The sequence below is a fragment of the Syngnathoides biaculeatus genome, chromosome 2, assembly GCF_019802595.1.
Source record: "Syngnathoides biaculeatus isolate LvHL_M chromosome 2, ASM1980259v1, whole genome shotgun sequence".
In the NCBI taxonomy this organism is placed as follows: domain Eukaryota; kingdom Metazoa; phylum Chordata; class Actinopteri; order Syngnathiformes; family Syngnathidae; genus Syngnathoides; species Syngnathoides biaculeatus.
This window is the reverse complement of record NC_084641.1, coordinates 40,016,328-40,040,867: the sequence shown is the minus strand read 5'-3', so window position 1 is coordinate 40,040,867 and position 24,540 is coordinate 40,016,328. Positions and strand designations below refer to the sequence as shown.

The 24,540-nt window shown below is 42.4% G+C and overlaps 1 protein-coding gene across 2 annotated transcripts in view; it reads right to left on the bottom strand.

Moving 5' to 3' along the window:
- Positions 1 to 5,265: 5,265 nt before the first annotated feature.
- The window catches only part of LOC133492446 (protein-tyrosine kinase 2-beta-like), an 89,465-nt gene continuing 70,190 nt past the window's right edge, over positions 5,266 to 24,540 (bottom strand). For both annotated transcript variants that reach the window (XM_061804645.1, XM_061804636.1), the window contains 13 exons: positions 17,686 to 17,801; positions 17,511 to 17,611; positions 17,343 to 17,432; positions 10,502 to 10,706; positions 7,577 to 7,667; positions 7,449 to 7,493; positions 7,202 to 7,318; positions 7,073 to 7,105; positions 6,847 to 6,871; positions 6,728 to 6,747; positions 6,486 to 6,620; positions 6,306 to 6,386; positions 5,266 to 6,108 (listed from right to left, as the gene is read on the bottom strand). In XM_061804645.1, the coding sequence (XP_061660629.1) occupies positions 5,875 to 6,108; positions 6,306 to 6,386; positions 6,486 to 6,620; positions 6,728 to 6,747; positions 6,847 to 6,871; positions 7,073 to 7,105; positions 7,202 to 7,318; positions 7,449 to 7,493; positions 7,577 to 7,667; positions 10,502 to 10,706; positions 17,343 to 17,432; positions 17,511 to 17,611; positions 17,686 to 17,801 (1,293 nt within the window). In that variant the 3' untranslated portion in view covers positions 5,266 to 5,874. The remainder of the gene's footprint in view (positions 6,109 to 6,305; positions 6,387 to 6,485; positions 6,621 to 6,727; positions 6,748 to 6,846; positions 6,872 to 7,072; positions 7,106 to 7,201; positions 7,319 to 7,448; positions 7,494 to 7,576; positions 7,668 to 10,501; positions 10,707 to 17,342; positions 17,433 to 17,510; positions 17,612 to 17,685; positions 17,802 to 24,540) is intronic.

Below are 24,540 nucleotides of genomic sequence, written 5' to 3'. Positions count from 1 at the left end.
TGGTGTGATCTTTACATGCTTCGCAATACGGGCTTTGCACTTAGAAGTTGCATCTACACTCGCCAGAAGAGGACAAGCCAAATAAATGTATTTGGATAATGGAATTACCTTCAAGTCGGCTGACAATGAATTAAAGAAAGCAATCAAAGAATGGAACATCAGCGAGCTCAAAAAGGATTTGCAACAAAGGTACATTCAGTGGAATTTCAATTTCAAGTTCACACCATGGAGGAATTTGGGAGTGACTTATCCGTTCACTTAGGAAGATTCTAAATGTAACAGTGAGAGAACAGTTGTTGGAAGAGGAAGGTCTTCACACCCTGTTCTGTGAGGCTGAAGCTATAATAAATAGCAGACCCATCACATGGGCATCTTCCGATCTCAACAATTTGGAGGCCTTGACACCGAATCATTTGCTGTTGCTCAAAGTCAAGCCGGAGTTGCCGCGAGGAGTATTCTGTAAGGATGATCAATATGCTAACCGCAGATGGAAGCAAGTACAGTATCTGGCTGACGTCCGCTGGAAACGTTGGTGTAAAGAATACCTCACACAGCTTCAAGAATGTCAAAGATGGTCTACGCCTGTAAGAAATCTTTGTGTTGGCAATGTGGTGCTTGTTGTGGATGATACATCACCCAGAAATTCCTGGCCACTTGGAAAGATTGTGGCAACATACCTGGACTAGAACAGTTTTGTTAGTCAAGTGAAAGTCAAGACTAAGACTAATGAGCTTTGTCGGCCAGTAACGAAGCTTTGTCTTCTTCAAGAGACTGAAAATAATTGGATATAGTTTAACGCCCATTTGTCTTTTTCTTGTCCACGGGGCAAAGAGACATTTGGAATATCTGAACTCTGATGGACAGTGAAGAAAATAAGTATTTTAACACCCTGCTATATTCCAAGTGCTCCCACTGAGAAATCATGGAGGGGTCTGAATTTTTCATCGTAGGTGCATGTGTACTGTGAGAGAGATCATATAAAAAGAAAAATCAGAAGTATGATTTTTTTTCAATGATTTATTTGTGTGATACAGCTGCAAATAAGTATTTAAACACCTGTTTATCAGCTAGAATTCTGACCCTCAAAGACCTGTTATTCCGCCTTTAAAAGTTCACCTCCACTCCATGTATTATCCTGAATCAGATGCACCTGTGTGAGGTCGTGAGCTGCATAAAGACACTTTTCCACCCCATACAATGAGTAAGACTCAAACTTGTAACATGGTCAAGACCAAAGAGCTGTCCAAAGACACCAGAGACAAAATTGTACAACTCCACACAGCTGGAAAGGGCGATGGAGAAATTGCCAAGCAGCTTGGTAAATAAAGGTCCACTGCTGGAGCAATCATTAGAAAATGGAAGAAGCTAAACATGACGGTCGGAGTGGAGCCCCATGCAAGATATCACCTCGTGGGGTCTCAATGATCCTTAGAAAGGTGAGGAATCAGCCCAGGATGACACGACAGGTCTTGGTCAATTACCTGAAACGAGCTGTCACCACTGTTTCCAAGGTGACTGTTGGTAATACACTAAAACGTCATGGTTTGAAATCATGCATAGAACGGAATGTTCCCCTGCTTAAACCAGGACATGTCAAGGCCCATCTTAATTTTGCCCATGACCATTTGGATGCTACAGAGGAGTATAAAAATGTAACTTTTTGGTCATAATTCCAGTAACCGTGATTGGAGGAAGATGAATGATGAGTTCCATCCCAAGAACACCATCCCTACTGTGTCTTTTTCTGCACATGGGATAGGACGATTGCAAGGTATTAAGCAAAGGATGACTGCGGGCATGTATTGTGAAATTTTGGGGAACAACCTCTTTCCCTCAGTCAGATCATTGAAGATGGGTCGTGGCTGTTTTTTTCAACATGACAATGACCCGAAGTACATAGCCAGGAAAACCAAGGAGTGGCTCTGCTAGAAGCATATCAAGGTTCTGGCGTGGCCTAGCCCGTCTCCAGACCTAAACCCAATACAAAATCTTTGGAGGTAGCTAAAACTCCGTGTTTCTCAGCAACAGCCCAGAAACCTGTCTGATCAAGAGAAGATCTGTGTGGAGGAGTGGGCCAAAATCTCTCCCGCAGTGTGTGCAAACCTGGTGAATATTTACAGAACACGTTTGACCTCTGTAATTGCAAACACAGCCTACTGGACCAAATATTAACATTCTTTTTTTCATGTGTTGAAATACTTGTTTGTTGCTGTATCACACAAATAAATCATTAAAAAGTCATATTGTGATTTCTGGATTTTTCTTTTTAGATTATCTCTCTCACAGTGGACATGCACCTACGATGAAAACTTCAGACCCCCTCCATGATTTCTACGTGGGAGAACTTCCAATATACAGTAGCAGGGTGTTCAAATACTTATTTTCTTCACTGTATCTTTGCTGCCATTCCCCGTCAATTGCTTGTAACAACAGGTTTAGTCTCATCTATCAGTCTAAAATACCTTTTCTAAATCTTGGCGTTAAAAGTTGGAATGGTGGCAAGTGTGTATGGACTCCAATTGACCCCTCCGTAGAAATTGCGCGGGCTGCGTCGCTGACCAATCAAAGGCCAGAGATGTGCCTAAACCACGCCCCTTGTTGTCGTCCGCCATAACCTCAGACAAAGTCGCATGGTTCAGTAGAGCTTTTGTTTGCGTTTTATCACGTCTTAGGGATCCTTAACAATAGATATGGTTAAGAGGTGTAGTCACGGCCTTTGTAATAGTGACGACAGGTATCCTGATAGGCTAGTTGGAGTTCAATTTGTACACTTTCCAAAACCGAAGACAGAGTACGAAAAATGTCTTCGATGCATCAAACTTTGTGGAAGACCGCATGATCAACTGAATCCATCTAAAATCAACCAGAACAGAAGACCGAGTATGAAAAATGTCTTCGATGGATCAAACTTTGTGGAAGACCGCATGATCAACTGAATCCATCAACTGGAACAGATATGTTTGCACGAAGGTAAGCCCTAGTTTTGATTTTCAATTTGTAATATGTCTCATATAAGAATTAGCAGTTCTTTGCTTGCATAACATAGCTACGTGTGAATGATTGACACACTTGATCTGTGTTGAGCAATACTTTGCGAGGACCTGACTGCACAAACGTGTCTCTTTGATGGGGGCTAAGCTAAACCGGACTAGCGAGTCCTAAAAGCCTTTGACGTGCACCGAGACACCAAGACTGAAGGAAGGATGTTTGAGGACACTAAAGTAGTGAATGTCGTACTCGGTCGGGACTTACGTAGGTTCGGCACTAATTCAAGAATAATTATTGAGGGGAGCGCGTGACGTTACACAAAGAAAACGAGAGAAACAACTCGTAAATCAAGCCTCGCCTTCTTCTTTTCCTTCATGCGGTGGTTCACAAACGGCTATACAGATACACATACAGATTCTGCACACAAGTGTGATAGGTAACACGAAAACAGGAAACTGTCAATGACGAATTCGTCTTTGGGTTATAATATATTATATTATGTGGCTTCTTGGTGTTCCTCTGACTCCGGAAAGTTCTTGCGCTAATATCAATGCTTTCTCCGTCGATATGCATGTAAATACCATTGAAATACCCCTCACTGAAATACTTGAAGCCGTGCTGTCTGCTCTTCAACGATATTTCACTATTCGGTAAAAATGCGAGTGAAAAATCAGCTGGTAAATCGGACAATTTCGCTCTCGACTTTTCTTCCTGCGACGCCATTTTGTCTGTTTGTCTGAGGTGAGCAACAGTGGGGTGACGTGACTTCAGGAGGCGTGGTTAAGTGCCCTGTACGGAGGGGTCAATTGAACTTGAGTATGAATGTGATCGGTTACTTCTGAACATTGCTCCATCCCAGTTGTAAGAGGTTGCAAACATATTTATTTTTATTGATCTTATTTCAACTTTCCTTTACCAGGTAAAAGGCCAATTAACACAAAACATCTTTTGGATTCGTGACCTGGTCAAGAAGGTAGCAAATTAAACGTCAAGTCCAAGTCAATTATACTCAAGTTTATTTCAGTTATTTTCACCTTCACTCTCAAAAAGATAAAAAATAAATAAATCAGTTGAGTTTATTGTAGGTCATATTAATGGTGGGAAAGAATTTTGAATGATGTATTTTGATCAAAATTGTTTTATATCATGAAAACTTTTTTGTTTTTTTTATACATATAGTATAAGATAATTTGTTGGAGCTGCATTTGCCTTAATTTATTTTTTCATTTATCGTTTGTGATTTTATAATGTTTAAAGTGGGCCTGTCATGAAATGGATGATTTTTGGTATATTACTAATGAAAAACCCACACTCAATATGGTCCCATGTGTTTTTTCACCACAAAACATGATTTTTACGTATACAGCTTTTTGTAACTCCCGCCATGAAAATCCTCTCAGGGATTTGTTTTCGAGAAGAAGCAGGAAGCGACGTAAAGGACAGCGGCACCCCCTAGTGGACTCGTTTGTTTCCATTAGTTTTACCTCCGGGAAGGTAGCTTGTTGTTCCTTCGTGTTAGCCAAAATGCCGGCTTATTGCATTGCTGGACATTGGTTGAATGGAATTACCCTTCATAAGTTTTAAAGAGACTCTGTTCGTTGTGAAAAATGGATTGCACGGGTGCAGAGGAAGAGAGCTTCGTGGATTCCAAATAACAGGTAGGTGTGTATACAGCTACTAAAAAAAAATAATAATTTGGGGCGGACCACGTAATCGGTCTCTCTCATAACGCAACAAAAGATCCGTGTTTGAAATGTGTCAATGTGCGCCTCGCCCAGCCAACAATGTCTCACTCAGCCTCGTCTCGATAGTGTTAATCGCGTACTGCGGCGGCTTTTAACATACCCCTAAAAGCAGCATGGCTCGGCTCCACCTCCTCCTTATATGCCACCCTGCGCAGAAAATCCGCCACACCGGCTGAAGCACCGCGTTCGGCGGTCACACCTTCTGCAGGGCTGCGCGTCGGGCTTTGCGACGGGAGCAGCTCTGAAAAACCCAGCCGAGAATGCGTTTCTCAGTCGTGTGCGCGCATAAAGCGCCCCGGCTCGACTGTGTTGCTCAGTACTGCGGCGTCTGTGAGCACCCCCCTAAAGCAGGACCGCTCGGCTCTGTCATAAGCCACACCGGCCGGCTGCGATGAGCCGCGATGGCTCATCTCCGCCGCGGAAATGGATCGGACGGGGATACGGTTTGGTCGTGATCGCATATCATCAGAATATGGCTCGAAACAATAGTGTAATATTGCCCCGGTAACTTCACTCGGTTGTGTGGTGTTGTCCTTTTCGAAAAGAGGTTCGGTGTCAGAAGGGGCGTCGGAAAAATGTGAATATCTCTGTTGTTCGGCTTCCATAGTAGCAGGCACTGCACATTTTCAACGGCGGAAGTGACGATGACGTCAGGAACTGAGGACGCGACTAATATGGTGACCACTTGGATGTATTGGTGGAGTGGCAGACATGCTCTGACAGCAGAGTGGTTAGGATCAGGTTACACATAGTTAGCACTTCCATTGTCACACATTTAATAACTTCAAAATATTTAGATATGCAGCCCAACAAATACATTCTCCAGCAGTATTTGTAACAGACTTGTGAACATGAAAAGTATTGTTATATTATCAAAGTTGCTTAAATATCCAGGATTTACCTGTTTTTTTTTTGGGGGGGGGGGGTGACCAAAATAGCTTGAGCTAGGCGGGAAAATCCTGAAACCAAAGTGCCCCTGTGGAATTAGATATCAGATAATTCGCTAAAAGAATATTTATATGTCCAAATTTTTAACAAACACAAGAGTTCAGTTCAGACAAATGTTTATTTCTCTATCCAATAGTTCTATTTTTGTGTATGCACCACACATTCTACTTTTGAACAAATAACAGTAACCCTTCTAATCCGCCGAGCTCTCCTCAACCTCCCTCGGAATCGCCAGGTCGGCCCTGACCCGGGCCTGATCCACTGCATCCAGCAGGTTTTTGGAGTTCATGGCCAGGGTGTGTGCAGCTGCCAGCATCTGTCGTTGACACTCGTGCTTGAGAGTTGTCACAGAGTTCTGCTGGGCCAATCTCATTTTATTGATCAGCTCCCCCAAGTCCTTGTTCAGCAGTTTCTTTGTGCCCATGATCTGAGAAAGGCCCACAAGATAAACACAACTAATTCAAACTTATCAAAATGTGGGAAATTTATACTGAAAAAAAACATTAAATGTGTTCAGAACTGGAATGTAAGTGGAAAAGTGTTATTTGCAGGCTGGAATTCCAAAAATGGGAAACATGCAGCTGAGTTATATGGTGGACTAAAGAGATAATAGAGGGACAATACCTCACTCGTCAGTGAGTGATGCAGGGAAGGCATGACATTATCAACGTGTTGAATCAAGCTTCGCAGAGAGACGCCAACTGCCTGGATGGAGAAGAGTGAGAAGAGGACAAATGGGGGGTGGGTCTACCTCATACTGGGTTACATCATATGCAAAAACACAGAAAATGGGCACACACTTACTTTCACAGCGTTGGGAAACGCTGAGGCAGGCAGCATGTCGAGTTCATTCTTCAGCTGGACTACCTGTTTGACTATCTCCATGACGCTGGAGTAAACCTGATCATCTGATCGGTCCAATTCGGCTGTAGGATGAGACTATAACACAACTATTCTGTTGTAAATGTCTGCTTAATCACCTTAATAAAAGAGTATCAATTCAATTCAATCATCAGGCCAACTAAGAGAAAAGATTATGATTTTACCAATGTGACGTCAGAGGGTGCTGATGATGTTGTTGGAGGATCGTAAACAGAGTACACATTATTTTACATTCTTACTACCCTAGTAACATTTGTAAAGCTATACTTGAAAGTCAACTTACGATCAGCTGGATTGCTTTCCAAAATCTGCAAATGAAAAAGGGTCTTGTCAGGTTTTTATTGCTTTTTTCCAGAGCAGCCTAAATGCTTTCAACAGTTAAAAACACAGAGACAGCAGGTGCACTTGAATTTTCACAACTGTTGAGCACTAATTTAGTACATCTAAATGTCTACATTTGTGTTGTAACACAAATATTTAAGCTGGAGCAGTTAGAACAAATATTGCACCTTGGTATTCGAGGCTTGTTGCATGGCAGGATCCTACAAGACAAACACACCATACGTGTGATTCTGTGTGTAGGTGTGTGTGTGTGTCAGAGAGAGAGAGAGAGAGAGAGAGAGAGAGAGAGAGATCACCAGTTGTTGTTCCTTTTGTTCCAGCCACAGTCTGTCCATCTCCATCTCTCTTTTTTGCCTTTGTAGAGTGTTGTCAACTTGCTCATTCTCCACAACTGCCAAATCCAAGGCTGTTCCCTAAACACACACAGACACGCATACAAAATCTACAGCATTTTGGCACTGTGCTACTCAATATTTAACTTATGCATGGCAAAATGTGGGAGCGTGCAATGCATTGCAATCCATGGACATCCGTGAAGCACACCTCCACATGCGAGACATGACCACAACTGATGCCGACTCTGGAAGGCTGAAGAGAGATCACAAGAGAGGATGTGTTAGTGGTTAAAGAACTGCCAGAAGTAAACGTACCCTCCCACTACTATACAGCACCTTTGGGGGAGGCTCTCTGTGGTCAGGGTCCAGTGATGAGTTTGACGAGATGCAGTGTGTTGTGGCCGCCTCCTCAATTTTGAGAATCTCCCTTTTATCAAAGCACAATGTGTGTCTCTAATAATTGTTCTTAAAAATTTAAATTCAAATATGAATTTTATTTTTATTTACAATTTAAAATTACTCCCATGTGTAGTGGCGGCTGGTGGAGTTGGGAGGGCCAAATCCTTAGGCAAGTGATTAACCACTTTTAGACATATTTTCTTGCTCCCCACTGAATGAACCTGAATGCTTGATGGATTTAAACATCGCAAGTGTTGTTTATTTATTTAATGACTGTAGGTGTGTTCTAAGGCCTAACATCTTACATAAAGGTATGCGTAATTTTTAGGTAGCTTCTTTTCTTTAAGCAAAATGGGCAATAAAAGAGACTTAATGGACTCTGAAAAGTCAAACATGATCAAACGTCTCTCAGAGTTATGCACTACTTTTGAAACGGCTATGATATTGGGGCGTCATCACCTAAGCAGCAAACGATTTATTGCAAATAGTCAACTGGTTCCCAAGAAATGTCATGGGAGAAAAAGATGCAAATTAACTGCCAATGATGTGAGAACAATCAAGTTTGAAGCTTCTCATTTTCTTCAAGTTCTGCCATGTTTTAGAAATAACTGGAATACTTCAAAGTACATGATGTTCACTTTTCAGAGACACGACCAAGGTAAGAAAAGCTGAGAGAAAAAAAAGACCACCACTGAACAAGACACATAAGCTGAAGTTTCTAAACTGCGCCAAAAAATAACTTAAGACTTATGAAAAGAGTAACTCTTGATGGACCAGATGAATGGCCCCATGGCTGGATCACTAACAGGCACAGAGCTCCATTTAGACTCAGACACCAGCAAAGTGGAGGTGGCATACTGGTATGGGCTAATTTTGTTCAAGATGAACTGATTGGACCTTTTCAGGTTTAAGATGGGCTTGTGTTGGGAGATTCATGTTTTACATGTATTACAAATTTTAGTTCTATTAGTTCTACCTTCGACTTGAACATGTTTTGTCCTGTTGCGGCTTTGAGTTCTCCCGGTCAGGCTGTTCCTCATGTGATGTTGTTCCTACTGGCTCTATGTGTTATATAACTGTCTTGTTTTGTCTTTCTCTGTCTCTCTCACTTTTATCTAATGAAAGGACTTTTAGTCTGATCTTTAGTAAGGGGTGACAACTCATAGGATTTGGACCTTTTCCTCTCTTGGCAAAGACTTTCCTTTCTTTTGTAATAAAAACTCACAGAGACAAGATTTTCTCTTTTGCCAAAACAGGCTCTAAATTAACTTCCAAACATACTGCCAGTTTTTTAAAAAGATATCTTCAAACAGTGGAACAAGAGGAAGCCGGCTGTCTTCGGGCAGGAGGCAGGGTACGCTCTAAACTGGTTGAAAGCAAATTGCAGATTATTATTTTAATAGAAAATCACATTTTATGTAGCTAACAGTATTATTTAAACTATTGTCCTTTGTTTTATGTGTAGTACAGTTCTTTGTTAAAGCTGCAGTTTTTGAAGTGCTGTATATGCAAGACATTTGAATAACAATATAAAAAGATTTTTAACAAATTTAATTCAAAACATAATCACAATGTTATTCCAGTGAGATTCAAACTACAAATGTACAAGATTATCACAAAACAGCCTCTGTTAATCCCAGCAGTTCTCTCACTCAGCCATATCACCACTGTTGTCAACCAGTAGCCCAATACCATTCTTAACCCAACTGAAAAGCGAAGGATGCTTTCACAGCATGACGTAAAATTTCATAAAATGTGTCTTACTTATCATTACAGAGTTATTCCACTTTTTGAATCCCACAATTTCCAATGTCCGCCACCTGCAGAATGCGAACTCGTGTGATCAGGGGACTGGAAATGATGTTCCCAGTAATGGCTGGGGTGGGAGGCATTAACGGTAATGTTAATGTTATTGGCTTCGGGCATTGAAATTCAACGCATTTTCTCAGCAATATCTTTTGCATTGTTCATGACCCCACCTTGCATGTGCCAATTTAATGAAATGTTAAGAGTGAATGACTCAGCACAGTGACTGAGCCACCAAAGAGATATAGATCTAATCGAATAATAGAAATACATATAATGTGTTGTATCTTATTAACATGTAATAATTTTCATTATTTGAGGTTTTTTTTTTTTAATTCAATGTGACTCCACTGACTGATATTGTAGCAAACCTAGCGCCCTTATTGACATGTCTTTTAAAATACCCCAAGAATCAAGAATTATACACTGTACATACACTATTTTTACAGCATATTGTCATGCTCCTGGCGTCCTGCCCAGGCTGGCCGTGGCCAGCCAATTAGTCAGAGCACACCTGCACCTTGTTCCAGCTGATGCCTCCCAGTATATATAGGACTTGGGGGATGACTTGTCCTTTGCCAGATCGTCATCCTTGATGCTTCGTTCCCGCACTCCCGTTCGCCTGACTTCTGCTTTCCATGTACCGACCTACGCCTGTCCCTTGACCCCAGTCTTGAGCCTGCCGCACGATTACTTCTGCCTTGTTTGGACTGCCTGCCTGATCCCTGACCTTGGACCAAATAAAGGTTTCCTTTATACTGTCTGCCTGTCTCTGGAGTCGTGCATTTGGGTCCACCCTCGAGCCCCGTTCGTGAGACATATTTCTTTTCATGCTGGAATTAATTTGATTTAGGGCAGATCTGTCTCATGCACCAAGCCATTTGTTATTCTGTCACATATACTGTTTCCCAAAGATGAGTCTGCACCACTTTATAATGTCAACCAGTGGGCTCCATCTTGGCTTTCCAATAATATGTCCCCTTAAAAAGGATCATTTGTAAGCTGCTAATTAAATAATACTACTTTGCACATTTACTTTAGTAAGAAGGTAAGTACCTCAGAGAACAGACAAGCAGGCTGAAGCCGGGACGAATGTACGGCTCGTAAGCCCAGCAGCTGGTGAGCAGGAAGTAGACAGCGGGCGGGCACAACAGTGGCTTGGGGAGTCGGGCACCAGACTCCAGATGAGTGATCACCTGTCCATTTTCCAGCCAGAGAAACGGTTGCTGGCCCATGGAGAAGATTTCCCACACACACACACCTGTTTGGACACACACATGCACACACATATTGTGAGACCTAGCACATCTGCTATGCATATAATTTGGCAGGGAAAATTGTTAAATACTTCAATCTTCATGTATTGCAAACATCATTAATTCTTTGTGTTGCTCACCATGAGAAAATGATCAAGGCTCTGTGATCTCTCATACAAGAATGCAAACCCCCCCCAAAAGGGTGCGTCTCTGTGTGTAAGTGAGTGAATGTGTTTGTGATTTACAGCATTCCATCCATTTTACATGGATTTGCCTTTGTGTATTAAGAACATTCTGGAACTCTTGTTAGCAGCAACAGCATCAGGGGTGAAAGTTACTTGCAGAAGGGCTTTTGAGAGATTGGGTGACCCCATGATGGCACTGAGGAGGGGGTGCTGGTCTTAGAGAACAAGGAGGAGGAGTAAGATGTCGTGGTTGTATTTGAGAGAGCAGGAAGAAAATGGGACAAGAGCACCAATAACTAGAGCAGTACAGGTGCCATGTGTACTAGGTAGGCAATTGTATTATGCATACAGTGTATACAACAAACATGATGAGACCTAAAATCATGGTCACTGCTCTCTCATCGGTTAGTATTTGGGGCTTTGCTGCAAGACAGGAGGAATAAAATGAAAATTTAAAAAATCTGTCTTCAATTGTACATACCTGGGGCCTCTTCATCTCAATTCTCGGGCTGAATTTTGAACCTATTATTTCCGTGCATGAAGATATAATCCACACAATGTTTTGGTTGTCAGCAAGACTGGGACTTGACAACCACGCATCTCCCTGATGATAATTCTCGAGAAGGGCTGGTACAGATTGTCTTCCACTTCAAGAATGCTCTGTTAAATCTTTGTAGGCCTCAGAATTGTCTCAATCCAAAAACAGCAGATAAGGGAATGGCTGCAAGTTCTTCTCACTGCCAGTTGAAAAGAATCATCTGGCTGAGAAATACCTTTGCGAGCTCCATCCAAGCTCCAGTCTAAGGGGTTTAAGCAAGTGACTCGTCGTGTTTACTGTCCATGAGTGCATTTTCTGGACAGTTTCTGTGGAAGGTATGAAGGTGTGAATATTCTATTGACCCTTTGGCTATTCCTCGGCCATGTACCTGAAATCATCTCATTCCACATTTCTTTGTGAACGTCTATAACTAACTATTTACCACCAAACATCTAAGCACATCATTGGCAATGTGGGCTAATTGTCTTGCCCAACGACAGAGTGACAACATGCGCTCAGGTGAGATATGAAGTGGCGACTGCTGCGCCTTGCCACCCACAAACACGAATATGCATTTTTGGTCTTATAAATTCTCGCATAACAGAATTCAGAACAAGAACACAAAAAGTCGTTACTAACCTCAAGAAGGACCTAGAAAAATAATACTGGAATGAACTCTGTGCTAACCAAGATCCTAATAATGCGTATGATACATTTTTAACAATTATAACTACATTATAAGAAAAACATTGTCTATTAAAAAATGTCACCAGGACATGTCAGTGCTCAAATTGGCCATGGATCCCATGGGGGGTAGATGATGCATGCAAAAAGAAAGGTACCTTACATAACAGAAGTTTTTAAACAGAGGACAAAATAAGCTGAAATTAGATATAAGTACAAACACAAACTAAATATCAAAAGAATAGGGAAAAAAATTACTACACATTAAATATCAATATCATAAAAAATATGGAGCGCATTAAACAACAATTAATAATGGTTCTAATGACCCATTTCAAATACTTCATAAAAGACAATAGCAGTCATGTTCTGTCTGAGGAGTGTTTTGTGTTATTCCTCGGAGTTGGTTGTCCTCCATTTTTCTTGGCTTCCTCTTGAGAAGCACAGTGGGGGGAAGGTCTACGTGTGGGTAGGGATGGGGAGGTTGAACTGGGACATGCACAACTTTGGGCAATTGTAATCAGGTCCCGGTCTTAAGCCATACAACCACACCAGACACACTTTGCGATGGTTGTCTGTCTCTATGTGCCCTGCGATTGGCTGGCAACCATTTCAGGGTGTACCCTGCCTGTTGCCTGATGACAGGTGGGATTGGTTCCCTCGTAAGGATAAGCCGTCAGAAAATGGATGAATGGGTGGATATTTTCCATGCTACTTGTTTTTTTTTTTTATAGTATATGGGGGCACAAACCAGTGCAATCTGTAGGCCGGTCCCAAGCCCGGATAAATGCAGAGGGTTGCGTCAGGAAGGGCATCCGGCGTAAAAACTGTGCCAAACAAATATGAGCGTTCATCTAATGAATCCCATACCGGATCGGTCGTGGCCCGGGTTAACAACCCCCGCCCCCGGCACTGCTAACCTGCAGGGCGTCGGTGGAAATTCAGCTACTGTGGGTCGAAGACAAAGAAAAAGAAGGAGGAAACCGGATCCATCGTCAGAAGAAAAAGCGGAATGCACAGAGCCTACAACTGAGTGTAGGGACTTTGAATGTTGGGACTATGACAGGAAAAGCTCAGGAGTTGGTTGACATGATGATTAGGAGAAAGGTTAATATTCTGTGCATCCAAGAGAGCAGGTGGAAAGGTAGTAAGGCTAGAAGTTTGGGAGCAGGGTTTAAATTATTCTACCACGGAGTAGATGGGAAGAGAAATGGAGTAGGGGTTATTTTAAAGGAAGAGCTGGCTAAGAATGTCTTGGAGGTGAAAAGAGTATCAGATTGAGTGATGAGACTAAAATTTGAAATTGAGGGTGTTATGTATAATGTGGTTAGCGGCTATGCACCACAGGTAGGATGTGACCTAGAGTTGAAAGAGAAATTCTGGAAGGAACTAGATGAAGTAGTTCTGAGCATCCCAGACAGCGAGAGAGTTGTGATTGGTGCAGATTGTAATGGACATATTGGTAAAGGAAACAGGGGCGATGAAGAAGTGATGGGTAAGTACGGCATCCAGGAAAGGAACTTTGAAGGCAGATGGTGGTGGACTTTGCAAAAAGGATGGAGATGGCTGTAGTGAACACTTATTTCCAAAAGAGGGAGGAACATATAGTGACCTACAAGAGCGGCGGTAGAACCACGCAGGTAGATTATATTTTGTGCAGACGATGTAATCTGAAGGAGGTTACTGACTGTAAAGTAGTGGTAGGGGAGAGTGTAGCTCGACAGCATAGGATGGTAGTATGTAGGATGACTCTGGTGGTGGGTAGGAAGATTAAGAAGACAAAGGTAGAGCAGAGAACCATGTGGTGGAAGCTGAGAAAGGAAGAATGTTGTGCGGCCTTCCGGAAAGAGGTGAGACAGGCTCTCGATGGACAACCGAAGCTCCTGGAAGACTGGACGACGACAGCCAAGATGATCAGAGAGACAGGCAGGAGAGTACTTGGTGTGTCATCTGGTAGGAAAGGGGAGAAGGAGACTTGGTGGTGGAACCCCATAATACAGGGAGTCATACAAGGAAAGAGATTAGCGAAGAAGAAGTGGGATACTGAGAGGACTGAGGAGAGGCGAAAGGAGTACATCGAGATGCGACGTAGGGCAAAGGTAGAGGTGGCAAAGGCTAAACAAGAGGCATATGAAGACATGGACACCAGGTTGGACACGAAAGAAGGAGAAAAGGATCTCTACAGGATGGCCAGACAGAGGGATAGAGATGGGAAGGATGTGCAGCAGGTTAGGCTGATTAAGGATAGAGATGGAAATGTGTTGACTGGTGCCGGTAGTGTGCTAAATAGATGGAAAGAATACTTTGAGAAGTTGATGAATGAAGAAAATGAGAGAGAAGGAAGAGTTGAAGAGGCAAGAGTGAAGGACCAGGAAGTGGCAATGATTACTAAGGGGGAAGTCAGAAAGGCATTACAAAGGATGAAAAATGGGAAGGCAGTTGGTCCTGATGACATACCGGTAGAGGTATGGAAGCAATTTGGAGAGATGGCTGTGGAGTTTTTGACCAACTTATTCAACAGAATACTAGCGGGCGAAAAGATGCCTGAAGAATGGAGGAAAAGTGTTCTAGTTCCCATTTTTAAGAACAAAGGGGATGTTCAGAGCTGTGGGAACTATAGAGGAATAAAGTTGATGAGCCACACAATGAAGTTATGGGAAAGAGTAGTGGAGGCTAGACTCAGGTCAGAAGTAAGTATCTGCGAGCAACAGAATGGTTTCATGCCTAGAAAGAGTACCACAGATGCATTATTTGCCTTGAGGATGCTCGTGGAAAAGTACAGAGAAGGTCAGAAGGAGCTACATAGTGTCTTTGTGGATCTAGAGAAAGCCTATGACAGAGTACCAAGAGAGGAACTGTGGTACTGCATGCGTAAGTCTGGTGTGGCAGAGAAGTATGTTAAAATAGTACAGGACATGTATGATGGCAGCAGAACAATGGTGAGGTGTGCCTTAGGTGTGACAGAGGAATTTAAGGTGGAGGTGGGACTGCATCAGGGATCAGCTCTGAGCCCCTTCCTGTTTGCAGTGGTAATGGATAGGCTGACAGATGAGGTTAGACTGGAATCCCCTTGGACCATGATGTTCGCAGATGATATTGTCATATGCAGTGAAAGCAGGGAGCATGCAGAGGAACAATTGGAAAGATGGAGACATGCACTGGAAAGGAGAGGAATGAAGATTAGCCAAAGTAAAACAGAATATATGTGCGTGAATGAGAAAAGTAGAGGGGGAAGAGTGAGGCTACAGGGAGAAGAGATAGCGAGGGTGGACGACTTCAAATACTTGGGGTCAACAATACAGAGCAATGGAGAGTGTGGTCAGGAAGTGAAGAAACGGGTCCAAGCAGGTTGGAACAGCTGGCGAAAGGTGTCTGGTGTGTTATGTGACAGAAGAGTGTCTGCTAGGATGAAGGGCAAAGTTTACAAAACAGTGGTGAGGCCGGCCATGATGTACGGATTAGAGACGGTGGCACTGAAGAAACAACAGGAAGCAGAACTGGAGGTGGCAGAAATGAAGATGTTGAGGTTCTCGCTCGGAGTGACCAGGTTGGATAGGATTAGAAATGAGCTCATTCGAGGGACAGCCAAAGCTGGATGTTTTGGAGACAAGATTCGAGAGAGCAGACTTCGATGGTTTGGACATGTTCAGAGGCGAGAGAGTGAGTATATTGGTAGAAGGATGCTGAGGATGGAGCTCCCAGGCAAAAGAGCGAGAGGAAGACCAAAGAGAAGGTTTATGGATGTGGTGAGGGAAGACATGAGGGCAGTTGGGGTTAGAGAGGAAGATGCAGGAGATAGGCTAAGATGGCAAAAGATGACACGCTGTGGCGACCCCTAACGGGACAAGCCGAAAGGAAAAGAAGAAGAAGATACTGACATTGTTTCTGGTAGACTCCTGATTCCTCCTTTTTCATTAGTCACTGTTAGTTCATACTTTTAATGTATCCTATTACTTACCTGTTGCTCTTTATTGTCATTCAGTTAGTTGTGTTCAACTGTTCCCCTTAACCTTCTAGCTAGTGTGAACCAATCATCTCTCTCGAGCCACTCATGTCTTGTCCAGGTGTTCCTCGTTGTCTCATCAATCTGTTTTTAGTTCCCAGGTTTCTTTTAGTTCTTATCAGTCCATTACCAATATCATTGTCCATGTCGCTGCCATTGTCTCACTGTGCCATTTCATAGTCACTAGTGATGTTTTGTTTCTAGTTTTAGGTTTAGTTGAGTATTTCTTTGTTACTTTGGTTATTTTGCTTTTTTTTATTGTGCCCTGTTTGTTTTTTTGGGACATTATATTTTTTTTGAGACTGCTGGACGCTTGTTTTTTTACCTCCCTGCTTCCATGCACTTTGGTCCTCCACATCTTTGCCTTGGCTTCTTCTACAAACCCTAACTGTGATAGTTTATGTTTACTAATTTCTTATTTTGGTAATTTGTAAATTAGTATTTGTTAAGTCAACAGTATAAATATTTCTGTTGAGGTTTTATTCCAATAAAGAATTTAAGTAATTCCATCCACACTCTTCCTGCTTTGGCGTAACACCCACAACAATAGCTGCTGAATTTAAAAACATTTTTTGTCCAAGGATAAGTGGTACATAAATTGGATGGATGGATGTCCAAGTGACCTAGCAAAATGAATTCCTGAGACAAAAGATAAATATGATGTAGATCTATATTTTCCTTTCACTTTGTCCCGTTAGGGTCCCCACAGTGTGTACTTTTTTCCCCCATCTAAGCCCATCTCCTGCATTTTCATCTCTAACACCACCTGCCCTCTCATCTTCTCTCTACATCCAGCAACATTCTCTTTGATCTTTCTCGTGCTCTCTTTTCCATATTCATCACCTGTCTACCAATATCCTTGCTATCACTCTTCTGGATGTCTGCAAACCATTAAAAGTCTGCTCTCTAACTTTGTTTCTAAAACATCTAACCTTTGATGAGCTCATTTCTAATCCTGTCCATCCTGCTCACTTTCTAATGTGCAAAGTGCACAGATTTGATGGCATCATACTGTATGCTTAACAAAACTCGTTCCAATGTTTGGGTGCATGTATATATAATTCCTTCGACCCATACTGTGATAATGCTGTTTCCAATGATTATTTTGGTCATGGTAATAACAATACTGTATGAAATGTTTATACTGTTTGAATTCTGGACCACAGTGACATATCGAGTGGGTCTAACATACATTCAACATGTGTTGTTTATGCATGAGTGGGGCTCTAACCAAACATCCAGACATCACTGGCAACGGTAAACCGTCGGAAGTTGATGGATTCTGGCGCCATCCATTTGATTGGTAATCTTGAAACAGATGCTGCATAACCAAGGAGAGAAGTTTGAATAGATGGAACAATGACATCTGAAACAAATCTACTTGTGAATCTGTGTGTACCTTTGTAGTACTCCTGGTCATCTATGTAGCGAGACAGACCAAAGTCACCAAGTTTGACGCAGTCAGGAGATGCCACTAGAATGTTTCTCACTGCTATGTCTCTAGATATGCAGGGTAAAATGCACAACAGAGTTCAAAATACCAAATGGAGAGGAGAGAGGTGATCTGTACATACCTGTGCACCATGTTGAGGCCCTCTAAGTAAGCTAAGGCTTTACAGATTTGTAGACAGTACAGGATTAATTTTGCTGTGGTCAGGACATATTTCTGCTCCACCAGATATTTCCCCAGCTGCCACCATACACACATAAATGAAATAAAATTAATAAAATGACCAATTGATTTGATTTATCCACGTACACACATGATTGATTGGCCACACCTCGATGACCATGTGCATGATCCTATAGTATCTAATACAAAAGACAGCAATGAAAAATCATCGGCTATTATGCATCCCATTTTTTTTTTAACATTACGTGTGTTATTAACCCTTTGTACAGTATTCAATTCAATGATAAGTGTAGGTGTTCTGTTCCCATGTATGGACATCAGCAACGGAACTTTTTTAATGCATGGGAGATTTACGTTTATGGAGGTAGAGACTGAGTTCTGAATGCAGGAAGCCCAACTAATACCTGGTAAAAGCAACCTTTGAAAAAAGCGTGTATCCCATTGCTCAACACACAATGAAATACAACCAATACACACCAATGTTTGGTATACAGTGATGCCAGTAACACATGACTCCAACCAGTAAAAGTAAAGTGATACTTTGCCCAGGAGAGGAATCAGAGTACAGTTATTTTTTCAAACCATTAATGGCCTTTTTTTTTTGGAGAGTCCCCATAGCTCAGTGGTTAGACCATTGGTTTGGTAAGCCAGGGGTCATAAGTTTATGTCTCACTGGGGCCTCCACACCACAAGAGGGACTGTGTCAGGAAGGGCATCTGGCGTAAAAACTGTGTCAAACAAATATGAGCGTTCATCTGAGATGGCACTCTGTGGCAACCCCTAACGGAAAAAGCCGAAAGAAAGTAGTAATAGTTCTTTTTGAGTCATCAATGTGTCTCACTCAGTACTGATTTGTGCCTGGTGACTTGAAAACTCACAGTCCAGCAAAACAATACCACGATTCACATAAACTGCAGATCTTTCAATAAGCGGAAGCAAGTGATTATGGATGATTGTACAATCCACAGTGCAGTGCACAACCTTAAAAGTGCAAAGAAATGCACAATTTCATGATCACCACACTATTTTTGCGATTATCCTTTGTTACTTTTTCATTTATACATTAAAGCTCAACTGACATCCATATATACATTTTAAAATAGATATTGTTATGAAAACTACGTGTAACATTGTTCACTTCAATGTCTATACAAAAAAAAAAAAATGAGCAGAGAGCGTGTCATTCATGCGGAAAGTTTCAGAAGTCTCACTCAACATCCCAGTGGCAGCCATATTGCCTGTGTAACACCTGTAAATAATTTGTTTTGTTGCATGTATCTCTTCTAACCGTTATCGTGTTATTATCATTATGTTCTCTGTGTGTGGGAGATAGACCGAGGTAAGCATGTTACGCCTGCCACCATGTGGCGGTGGGATTTCTGCTGATGCAATTGGCTGGAGAAGAAGAAAGGGAGAACGCACGAAGAAGCGATCGGAGTAGTGAGGAATACAGTATATAGATTCGTGAGCTGTTGTGCTTTTGTTCTCGAGAGTTTTCCCTTCTGTGAAAGCAATAAATGAACGTTTTTCAAACACCATCTGAGATGTCTGTCGTGAGTGGTGTATCCATTTTGTAGTCTCGTCCGGGATAAATATTGCTTCATGAAGGATAACTACTTTGAGCAAAAGGAATTTGTGAAAAGCACGAGAAAAGATGGAAGAGGACAAAGAAGAGTACCTGCTGGAAACCGAAAATAAGTTACTTGAACTGACTATGAAAGAACTTCGAGTATGTGAGTACTGTTCAATTACTGGCAAAGACAACAAACTTATACAAGGCAAAAGTTTCCGCGCACGGGACTTAAGCATGTCGTAAAATTTGTGAACGCGATGAGCTTCTGGCGAGGGAAGACGAAGGCATGTCCGTGGTTTTGGAATTCAACAACACATTGGAAGCTGTGCTTGAGAAGCGTTAGACAGACGTCGCGGGATCAATGCCACTCATGTCTTCAACTGTGGTCAGTGAGGGGGAAGAGGAGGCCATTCAGACAGCGGACATGTTGTTGCGGGAGCAGAGGGATGCCATGTCACATCAGTCGCCGCTGCAGATCCCGGCGGCGCTTGGTAAACCGTGCCGATCCAGGGAATCATTGAGCAGCTGCTGCGCGGCTGCCGCGCAAAATTGACTTCTGAACCAATGGACTCCTAAGACAATTTGAACTTCAGTAGCCTTGAACACCAGGTTGAAAATGGTTTAAGAAAGGGATATCCTGAGGTTGAAATTGTGGAGGCAGTGAAACGTTCTGAGTGTGAGATTTAAATTAAGGAGTTACCTTGAGGGAAAGACATATCTCACTCTTGCCACTCTGCGACAAATTTTAAGAGCTCATTATGCAGAAAAGGATGCGACAGTCTTGTACCAATAACTCCAAAAAATGCAGATTGCCAAACATAATCAAAATAAGCGGACACAGAAGATTAAACCTACAAACAAGATCAGTCACAAGGCACATCTAAGAACAGTGGAAGCAAATCAGGAGGAAACTAACCCTCTGACAATGTCATCCTCAGCTAAACCAATCAAACCAGCTAAAGAAAACCCTCTCTTTACAAAATTAGAGGAAAGTAACACAGCAATCAGAGAGCTCACAGGCCAAGTAGCATTACTTGTACAAGCTGCCAAATATGAAGAATAAAATAAATAATAAATAAAATAATAAAGTACTGAGAATCACCCAATAAAGCAAGTTGTCAATGTCTCTAAAAGACTCGAAGAGGCGTTGTGTCACATGTCAGCAAGATGGGATTGCTTGTAGTCACTGTTTTAAGTGTGGAAGTGCCACACCTTGGTCGAAGGCGTGTAGAGTAGGGGAGAAACAGAAACCATCGGGAAACGGGCAGAGGTGGTGACTGTGGGACATGCCACCACCTGTAACTCATAGTCCCAAAATAGCCCAAATCTGAATGCAAACTTACCACCAGAGTTTATAAATGCTAAATGGGGAGAAGCAAGAAATCAAACCAATCGTCATTACTAAGCACCTGAAGAGCCAAGAAAAAAAAAACAAGTCAAAGCTTTTCAGTCACACAACCCTTTCACAAAACGTAAACCAGTTGCACAGTTGGTGGGGAAAAAATGTCTTGTCTGGTTCATCTTCAATAACGTAAAGGTTCAAACCCTGGAGATACAGGAGCACAAGTGTCTATACTGAGTGAACCATGGAAGTCCAACAACCTCCCTGATTTAAAAATTCTTCCAATCAGTGACCTGCTAAGTGATGATGAAATGTTGAATTTGAGAGCACCCAATGGTTCAGAAATACCATTAGAAGGGTGGGTTGAAGTTAGACTCAGTCTTTATGATCCAAAAACAAAAACATCGGGGTCCGATGAGTTCCAGTACCGACGAGCAGGGACATCGCTCAAAGACCCATAATAGGGTTTAATGCCATTGAGAAGATCATGAAAGACAGATGGGACCTGACCCAGCCCGGTGACAAATTCATGCTGCTCAGAAATTCACTGAGGTTAGGCATGGGAAGGGCAGAAACACTGTTAGACTTGATCCAAAATTCTACAAACGAAGATGATGGATACATTGTCAAAACAGGCAAGACATCAGTTGTAGTTCCAGGTGGAAAAACAAAGTGCATCAGCTGTTCTGTCAAAACAGACCTCAAAGCAAACACTGAAGTGCTTTTTGCTCCTGTGGAGAACTTGTCATTGGATGAAAAACCCAAAATGACATGCCAGATGGTCAATCTATCTCGCTCCTCAAGCGTGAACATATATGTGAGTGAACACACACAGCATGACCTCACAATTCCAGCTCGAACAGTCATTGGGAGCATACAGAGAATAACAGATTGTTTTCTATTGTACCCAGAGGAACATGCAGTTAACGTAGTAAATGCTGAAAACACCCATACCTCACCCTTACCAACACCTAAAATGTTCCAGTCTGAGTCTGAAGAGCAACTGTGGGAGCCACCGGTAAATCTGGATCACTTAAGCGGTGAGCAATAAGCAATGGTGAAACAAATGCTAAGAGAAGAATCCAGTACATTTGCCAAACACAAAGACGAGGTGGGTTTGATTTAAAAAATAAATAAATAAATAAATCTGAAAATTGACATTAAGATACCTGACGATGTTCCAGCAGCCAAATCATATAATGCCATTGCTCGAAGTAGACAGCCACATACAGTTACAGTTACAGTCACATACTGTTAAACAAAGGCTACATTCATAAATCCACCTCCCCATATGCGGCTTCCATCGTGTGTGAGGAAGAGAGATAGAAGTTTGAGACTTTGTATTGACTACAGGGGGCTGAATAAAAAGAGTATCCCAGACAGGCATCCAATACCACGCATTTAGGAGATACTTGATGGTTTTGGTGGGAACGCTTGGTTCGGCCTTCACAACCCCATGGGGTCTGTACGAGTGGAACAGGATTCCATTTGGCCTCACAAATGCGCCCTCAGCTTTCCAGTGTAGTATGGAAGAGAGTCTGGAAGGTCTCAGAGACAAAATATGCATTCCATACTTGGATGGTGTTCTAGTCTTCAGCAAAATGTTTGAACAGCATTTGGAGGACGTGAAAGCACTTCTCAAACGTCAGCAAGCCTGGGGAACCACACTAAGACCAGACAAATGTGGCCTTTTAAAGAATGAGGTGCATTATGTAGGAAAAGTGATCTCAGCTGAAATGGACAATAAAGAAATAGCTACAGTGCTGGCACTGAAAACAAAAACCACCTACAAACATTGATGCCTCAGAAAAGGGTCTCGAGGCTGTATTATATATGAGACAGGACGGGAAACTCAGAGTAATCGGGTAAGGCTCACGAACTTTGACAGCAGCAGAAAAAAAATATAGATTACATTCAGGGAAGCTAGAGTTTCTCGTGTTTAAGTGGGCTGTCACAGGTTTTGAGATTGTGACAGTATACAGTGATAACAATCCTGTAATTTATGTGTTAAGGACAGCTAAACCGAATGCAACAGGACATCGATGGGTGTCAGAGCTAGCTGATTTCAACATCAGCCTGAAATATCGCCCAGGAAGATTCAACGCTGACGAAGACTTCCTATCCCGCATACCATTAAGCATGGACTCCTTTATAAGTGAGTGCACAGAGCAGTGTTCATTTGAAGTCCTTGGTGCAATATTCAGTGCAGTTGAAAACCAGCAGCAGTGTGAAGCTGGTTGGATTTCAGCTATTAGCTGTAGCCCACTTGCCTAAGAAATAACTCTAGTTACTCAGCCATATATACAAGTAACACCTCATGAACTCCTGCAAGCACAATTGCAATACCCTACCATATCCCATTTAATCGAACTGAACAAGAGGGGTGAGAAGCCAAAAAAATGGGTCATTAACACCAAAATGGCAAAAGTCAATCAGCTGTTGTACAAATGGAAAAGACTTTTCGTTTCTGAAAAGGGTCTGTTGAAACGTAAAACTGCAATCAAATTGTGCTACCTGATCAGTACAAAGAACTGGTGTACAAGTACCTTCATTGTGAAATGGGTCACCTGGAGGTAGAACAGGTTTTTCACTTAGCTAGAAACAGATTTGATTGGCATAGGATGGAAAATGATATTGCATTTTTCATCACTCCAGTTTGTAAATGTAACATCCAGAAAAAACCTGCACAACTCGTGAAGCGACAGGGTTCTTTCCCTTCTGTTTGTTTTTTCAAAGACATCCCTGTTTGCCTATTGATTTAATTTTGGGGATAAATTAGGAGGAAGGATATAAGTCACAACAACAAGATGCTCAAAAATGGGAAGAACAAATGAAAGAACCGTATGACATTGCAACGAAAACAATCAAAAGGACTACGGCAAGAGGAAAGATGAACTATCACCAAAAGTGGCAAAGCTACACTTTTTAAAGGGCGACAGGGTTCTGGTTAGAAATATGTCAGCGCATGGGGGCCCTGGGAAGTTGTGCTCACACTGGAAAGAACAAATCCACATTGTTGTCTTGCAAAATGGAGAAAATAGCCCAGTGTATAAGGTGAAACCTGAACGAGGAACAAGGAGGGGCAGAATTCTCCATCGCAACATGTTGATGCCTTGTCATGCTTTGTTACTGGAGCAACCTGTAAAGGGTCGTGTAGGAGGACAAAAACCCCAGAGGCTTCAGAGGAAAAGAAACTGAGACAAAAACACCTCAAGCATCAGATGAGTCAGAAAGTTAAAATGAGGAAGAACATTACTGGGCTCAAAGGGCAAGCAATCATCACCATTTGCAGGAGCCAGATGTTGCACCTCCAATCACTCCTGAGCTTGTGCATCAGCCTGAGCCTGATGGGGAGACAGAAGAGTCCACAATGGATGCTCTACTGAAAGGGAGCATGGAAAATGACACTTCTGAGTGACACTCCGTCCCTCAGTGTCACTGCCACAACGCCTGTGCCTTCTCTGACTGCTTACACTGTGTATGACCTCAGGTTTGAATAAAACTATGCCTAACATCATGCCCTCGTCTCGGAGTCCTGCATTTGGGTCCAGCCCCGCACTGGGTCAGGACATATTTAGCTAGCTAGCTAGCTGTTGCGGGCTCGGTACAGGTGGGCATGTGTATTCATGTGTAGGTGAGACGGACTGCGCATGCGTTGTGTGAGGGGGGAAAAAAAGGTGTGATTCATGGCTACTGGGGAAGTTTTGTGTGCTAAGAGCCAATAAAGCGAGTATAACAGCGAATCGATGCTCCATGTTGTTACTACTCCCATCATTGAGCTTCAGAGGTGTGATGTGACCAGGGAGTTAATCCCGAGGAGGACAACCTCATCCCAGGAGAAGACATCTCCCACCCATCGTCAGGAACGACTAACACTTGCG